Source organism: Mandrillus leucophaeus, unplaced genomic scaffold (genome assembly GCF_000951045.1).
Source record: "Mandrillus leucophaeus isolate KB7577 unplaced genomic scaffold, Mleu.le_1.0 Scaffold201, whole genome shotgun sequence".
Lineage (NCBI taxonomy): Eukaryota > Metazoa > Chordata > Mammalia > Primates > Cercopithecidae > Mandrillus > Mandrillus leucophaeus.
In genome coordinates this window covers 554,810-561,302 of record NW_012102044.1, presented here as the reverse complement: position 1 = coordinate 561,302, position 6,493 = coordinate 554,810, and the positions used below count along the sequence as shown (strand labels likewise).

Genomic DNA, 6,493 nt, shown 5'->3' with positions numbered 1-6,493 from the left:
CCCCGTATCCACGTCTGTGGGAGGTGAGGGGCGCCGGGAACCCCCGTATCCAGGCCTGAGGGAGGTGAGGGGCATCAGGGACCCCCGTATCCACGTCTGTGGGAGGTGAGGGTGCCGGGAACCCCCGTATCCACGTCTGTGGGAGGTGAGGGGCGCCGGGGACCCCATATCCATGCCTGTGGAAGGTGAGGGGCGCCAGGGACCCCCGTATCCACGCCTGCGGGAGGTGAGGGGTGCTGGGGACCCCCGTATCCACACCTGTGGGAGGTGAGGGGCGCTGGGGACCCCCGTATCCAGGCCTGAGGGAGGTGAGGGGCGTCAGGGACCCCCGTATCCACACCTGTGGGAGGTGAGGGGTGCCGGGGACCCCCGTATCCACACCTGTGGGAGGTGAGGGGCATCAGGGACCCCCGTAGCTATGCCTGCAGGAGGTGAGGGGTGCCGGGGACCCCGTATTGCCTGCAGGGGCAAGGCCCCCATCCTTCTGCTCCCGACATCACCCCCCATGCCCCTGCACCTACATCGTCTCCTTTACTCCTTAGATGTTTACATGAGGAAAGGACATTGAGTCCATTTCACAGATGAAAAGATGGAGGCTCTGAAAGGTTGATCTGCCCAAGAGGACACAGCCCGTGTGTCGGGCGAGAGTTTAAACCTGGCCCGGCCTCCTCTCGGGACAGGGGCCCGTGACCCCGACAGCCTTCCCATCCTGGCGTGAAGACAGAGATGGCTCAGACACCCGTCCTGCTGGGCCACTGAGGCGGAGGGCTGGCCTGCCAGGCCCAGTTGTCGCTCTTTGCCACCGTGGGCCCCAGGTGGGGAGCCTCACAGGCCAATCCCATCAAACGTAGGTTTGATCCCCCAGAGCAGTGCAGGGACCGGTGCTGACTGGGCTCCAGCCCTGACTTCCTCCCCCAGCCTTGCAGGGCTCAGGTCCAGAGGACACCTGACCACGAGTTTAACTTGCGGATGGTCACTTGCCTCGTGTGGTGATGCCACGATGCCCTCTCTGTGCAGTGCAGAGTCCTCGCCCGCCTACTATGAGTTCATCGGCGTCCGCGGCTGCCAGGACGTGCTGCACCTGTACCGCCTGCTCTGGGCCTCTGCGGTTCTGAACGTCCTGGGCCTGTTCCTGGGCATCATCACCGCTGCCGTCCTGGGGGCCTTCAAAGACATGGTGAGGCCCCTCGGCGGGACCCCCACTGCTCACCGGGAGCCGGGCTCCGGGTCCATTTCCCCAGGGTGGGCTGGGGGATCCCTGGCCCTCACTTTACAGATGGGGCACTGAGGCCCATGTGTCTGCCGGCGGCGTGTCAGGGTGACAGCTGGTGTGCACCGACTCACCTTGGGGCCGTCCTGTCCCAAGCCTGTCCCAAGAATCACCTGATTTAATCCTTGCCTCCCTGCTGAGATGGGCACAACCCACCCCTGAGAAACAAAGTTCAGCTCCCAAGAAGGAGGCCCAGCCCTCGTGCACTAAGCTCCCCTCGTTAGCAACTGCCTGGGGCTTCAGACCGGCAGGTCTGCGCTGGGGCCGGGGCCAGTGCCTTCACAGACCCCAGAGGCGAGACCCATACGGCCTGGGCAGGAGGAGGGGGGGACGGGGCCCCTCAAAGGCGTTGGGCTGGACCTGTCCTGGAAAGGCCGGCCCTCGCCCGCCCAGGAAACCACAGGGAAATCACTGGCCTGGGCTGGCTGTCCTCTCCCTTCTCCCTCCTCTGCCCTCTCCTGGCACCTGTTTCGAACCAGATGTTCTGGTGGTGTGTGGCCAGCAAACCCGCCCCTGAACTCGCAGAGAAGCTGCAAGGGAGGGGCAGCCAGGAGTGAGGGAGCCCCACCCTGAGAACATCCAAACAGCAACCCAGGGACGAAGGGCATCCCCTCTTGCACCCACGCGAGGTGGCCGGGCAGCACCAGGCAGACGCACATCCTGCAGGCCAGACCCGGCCCAGTGTGGCAGTGACAGCACTCCTGAGTGGCTTCTCCATGCCCCATTCATCCCAGAGACTGCCCGTAACTAAAAAGTAACTCAGCTTGGAACCCTCCTGCCATCTGCTTCTCAGCTTCTCCTTTTCTCAGCACTTTCGTGCTTCCAGACAAAACTGGTGAAGCTGAGAGTGACCTTGGCATCCCGAGGTCCAGCCCTCTGGCTCCCCACCCAGTGGCCCACCAAGCCCCACCCTGGGCCCCCTGACGCCCGCACACCAACACAAGACAGGCACCTCCCAGGGTCCTTGCTCTGCAGTGACAGCTGGCCAGCCCCTGTGGGCTGGGGCCGGGTGAGAGCGGGAGTCTGGGGTTGGGAAGGGTCTCTGCCGGGGATCGTGCAGCCTCTGGGTGCCTTTGGTGTCTCCTCGGTTCAGGCTTCTCTGCCTCGGCGACTCAGTGTCTCCCCTCAGTGGCTGCCCTAGGAAGAACTGCAGCTGGATTGTAGACAGGACACAGAAACGCGCATGTGGTGCAGGCGCCATGCTCGCCGCACAGGCCCGGGGTTTCCAGGGTTTTCCGGAAGTGGCTCGTGTGTTCATTAAAGCCGGTGATAAAATGCGGGAGTGCGGGATCAGGAACAGGAGATGCCCCAAGGGCCAGCCCACAACGCAGAGCCACCCCCAGCTCCGGGAAATCTTTCTCAAACCCAGAGCTCAGGGGTGTGCAGAGCAAGGAGGGGGCTTGCTAACCTTCACACCCACCAAGCAGGCACTCTTGTGAGTTTAATTGATTCTGCCGTTTAAACATTTTGTTAAGGAACGAAGATGCTTCCTTAGCCGTCACCAAGCGGGACGGCCCTTCTCCGTAGACGAGGGCAAATTCCTTGTGACGGGTGCGTGGGAGGTGCTTAACCTGCCGGCAAGGGCAGGCGGCTGAGCCAGCCTCTTGGGCCTCCTCCACGTGTGACTCCGTGGCCTCCTCCACGTGTGACTCCGTGGCCCCCGTGTTCTCTGGTTTCTGTGCACTTGCCCTGGCCCCATCCTCAGGCCACCCCCAGCTCAGAGGCCTCCCCACCCCTCTACCTGTCAGAACCTCAAATCTCCTGCTCCTCCCTCATGGAGCACGGACCCTCCATGCCCATCCACCTCCCAGGCCCACCTCAGCTACCTCCCTGCTCTCTGCAGGGTCTGAGGCAGAACCACGGCCTCCTGCACATGTAGACCAAGGACCAGCTGCCCAGAAGCCCCTGCCCCTTCCCACCCTCCAGCGCCCACTGGGCAGGGGGCTCCCTCCCAGCCTCAGGGGTACGGGCAGCACTGTTTTCTATTTGAGGACACCTCAGGCCTGGGGTCATCACCGTGGCCCGGGGCCGTCACTGTGGCCAGACCCTTGCAGCAGTTCCGGCCTGGCTTCCCCCCAGGGTGCTGCTGAACCCGGGGTTGAGGGCTGGGGGCTGGGGAAGGTGGAGGGGCACCTGTGTGAAGGTGGGGAGGGAGGCGAGGCCTGGGTGCCCTCGGCCCAGTCCCCGTGTTTCTGGCCCTGGAAGCCCTGGAGCTTGTGTGAGCCGTGGGCCCCTCCCTCTGCGGGGGATGAGGCCGGCGGGGGCCTGAGTTGGAGCTGGCACCTTCTTTGGAGAATTTTAACTGCCTGAGTGGGTCAGTGGAAGTGTGGATGGGAGCTTAGAAGGCTTTGGTTTTGTTTGCATTCCCCAGAAACCCCGCGCTGGTCGGGTGAGAGCTTGGGGAAGCGAGAGCTGTCAGCCCGATGCTGAGAGGACCTTCCTCACCTGCACCCTTCTGTGCCGAAAAATCAGACTCTGGGGCCCGGACAGAAGGAAACCAGTGCTATTTTTCCCCAAAAAATATTAAGTAAAAAAGAGCCTGAGCCAAGCAGTCACCCGGTGTGACTGGCGGGTGGCAGGGCCCTGGGAACAAGATGTAGAGAACCTGAGTATAAAGACACGCTCGGCTGGGGTTATCTCCAGCCTGGGTATAAATGCACACCGGGCCGGGGTTAGCTCCAGCCCGAGAGGCGGGGTCAGGGGTGCTGGGCTTTCTAGGAAGGCTGGACGGCCTCTCCCTCCACTGGGGGGTGCACATTGACCGCCTGTCTCTTCTCCGTGGCAGGTGCCTCTGTCTCAGCTGGCTTACGGCCCAGCCGTCCCACCACAGACCCTCTATAACCCTGCCCAGCAGATCCTGGCCTGTGCAGGCTTCCGCCCGACGCCCGAGCCCGTCCCGACCTGCTCGTCCTACCCTCTGCCCCTTCAGGTACGGCCAGCGTCACCTGCTGGAGTTGAACGTGCTGGTTGCAGGCAGTGGGGTGGACAGGACAGGGCTGGGGTCAGAGGGGATGAGGTCTTGCAGCCGCCTCACCTTCTGAATTAGGGATGGGAGGTGGGGGGCAGTAACAACCCGGCCGTTGGGGCACAACGTCCCTGCAAGTATGGCCGGGGACTGCACCAGGTGGCCCTGGTGACCTGCCACCATGCTCTGCCGGCAGCTGGCTCTTCTGACCCCGGGACTGGCCCTGCACAGGCCTGGGCAGCTCCCACTGCAGTGTGGAGGCTCCTGTGTGTCTGCTGGTGGACGTCCTGGGGGCACAGCCAGGTTATTTAGGTGGAGCCATATGGATCTGCCGGAATCCAACCCCATTTTACCTGTAGACGTGGAGACCTCATAGGGTTCATCCTGACATGATGCTGTTGACCTTGGGGACAACGGAGGGAGAGGCCATGGTGGCAGGCGAGCAGAACAGTGGCCTCTACCTGCCTGTCCCATTTCCACTCCTGGGCATGACCGCCTTCTGTGCCACGAAGCTCTGTCCGGTGGCCACGGGTGAAACAGACCCCGATAATCCAGCATCACTACAACGACCAGGCCGTGTTTCTTACCTCGGCACTGCAGGCATTCAGGGTTGGCCACCTGCCATGCTGGGGCACCCTGGGTGCTGGGGGTGCTGGCAGGCCCTGGCCTCTGCCTGCAGCATGTAGCAGCCGCTAGTGTCACAACCCAAACTGTCTCCAGACGTGCCCTGTGCCTCCTGCCTGGATGTGCCACGTTCCCCCTGGGGACACATTTGAGAATCCCTGGTCCTGATAAACCTGGGTTTCCTTTCTGGGTGGGAGGCACGGCCCACACGCCTGGCTGACTGGCAGGTCATTTTGCGTGCGTTAACAGCAGCCTCTGCAGAGAAAGCTGTGTCAGGCCCAGCCCGACGAAGCTGCAGATCGAAGCACCACCGTGATGTGTTTCTGTGCGGGGAAGGGCAGGGTGAACGTGGAGGGTCGTTAGTTCTGAAGTCACGCATGACACAGATCTTCGGATGTTCCGCAAGGAGACCTGCTCCCAACCCATGACGTTGGCAGGAAGAGACATTCCTCAGAGTGACGTCCGGGGGAGGCGTGTACACACCCCACCCTCACGTCCAGGACAGGGCTCAGGTTTGAGCTGGACCCGAGAGCCACGACCTTCTCAGCTCACCCCGGGGACCTGCGCCAGGGACCCCGTGGAGGGAGCGGGAACCGGCACTCATGGAGAGGGGGCTGCTGGGGGCCCCTGGCGTCCAGGGCCTGCTTGGGGCAGCCGCCTTCAGTCCTGCCCAGGGCACGGCAGCTTTTGGGCTCAGTGGGGACAACCAGGGCCCCAGCCTGACACCATCTCCTCGTGGAGGGATCCCTGCACCCCGTGCCTCAGTCTTCTCTCTCACTTTGCATATGAAGCTGGGGCTCTGCTCCCTGGGAACACAAGGCCCCTGCCGGAGGTCTGGCTTGGAAGTATCTTTTCCATTTCTGTGATGGGGAAGATGTGGTCCCCAGGGTCAGAAGATGGCGGGAGCTTTTGCCAGTGACCCTGCGGTGGTCTCTCCTGTGGGCAGGCGCGTCTGCATGGTGCTACAGGCAGCTTCATCCTCCCCCAAGCCTCCTGCCCCTGCCCCTGCCCCAGGGACGTCCCCATCACGGCAGGGACCATGTCCCCCGGGGCCACAGCCTTGTCCTGGGGGCTTCTCTCTGGCCTCCTGGTCTCCTGTGGGAAGTTTGCCAAGCCCAGAGCTGGAGGCCCGCAGGGGCAGGGGTATCTCCAGGGACACTGGGCTGGCAGGTGCTCCCCAAGCGGCTCTGCACAGACCTGGACTTGGAATCGCATAGGTGCCAAGAACTTGCAGCCCAGAGCACAGCCTGGGTGGCCCAGCCTGTCTTCCATCCTCAACCTCAGCCGCCACCCCTTGGGGCCCCAGAGGAGAGAGAATGCGTGGTTCCATCAGCCGCTTCCTCTTGTCTGGCTCCAGGGCTGGTTTGGGCTGCCCTGGTGCTGGGGCCCGGCTGTCTGAAGCTCTGGCTGTGAGGGGCCAGGCTTCAAGTTTGCATTCTGACTTGGGACCTTGGAGACAGCGAGGCTTTGTGGGGGGAAGGGGTGGTGCATCCTCCCTGCCTGTGAGCCCCACGGAGGTGTCAGATGTGGGGGCGGTCCTCCCCGTCACACGCGGGCTTACGGGATGTGGGGGGTGGTCCTCCCCATCACACGCAGGCTTACGGGATGTGGGGGGCGGTCCTCCCCATCACACG

At 63.2% G+C, this 6,493-nt stretch overlaps 1 protein-coding gene across 1 annotated transcript in view; it reads left to right on the top strand.

Annotated features, from left to right (window-relative positions):
• TMEM255B (transmembrane protein 255B) overlaps window positions 1-6,493 on the top strand; it is a 43,275-nt gene that overhangs the window by 32,904 nt on the left and 3,878 nt on the right. Inside the window, exons 6-7 of the mRNA XM_011979420.1 lie at window positions 900-1,177; window positions 4,056-4,199. Coding sequence (XP_011834810.1) covers window positions 900-1,177; window positions 4,056-4,199 — 422 coding nt within the window. The remainder of the gene's footprint in view (window positions 1-899; window positions 1,178-4,055; window positions 4,200-6,493) is intronic.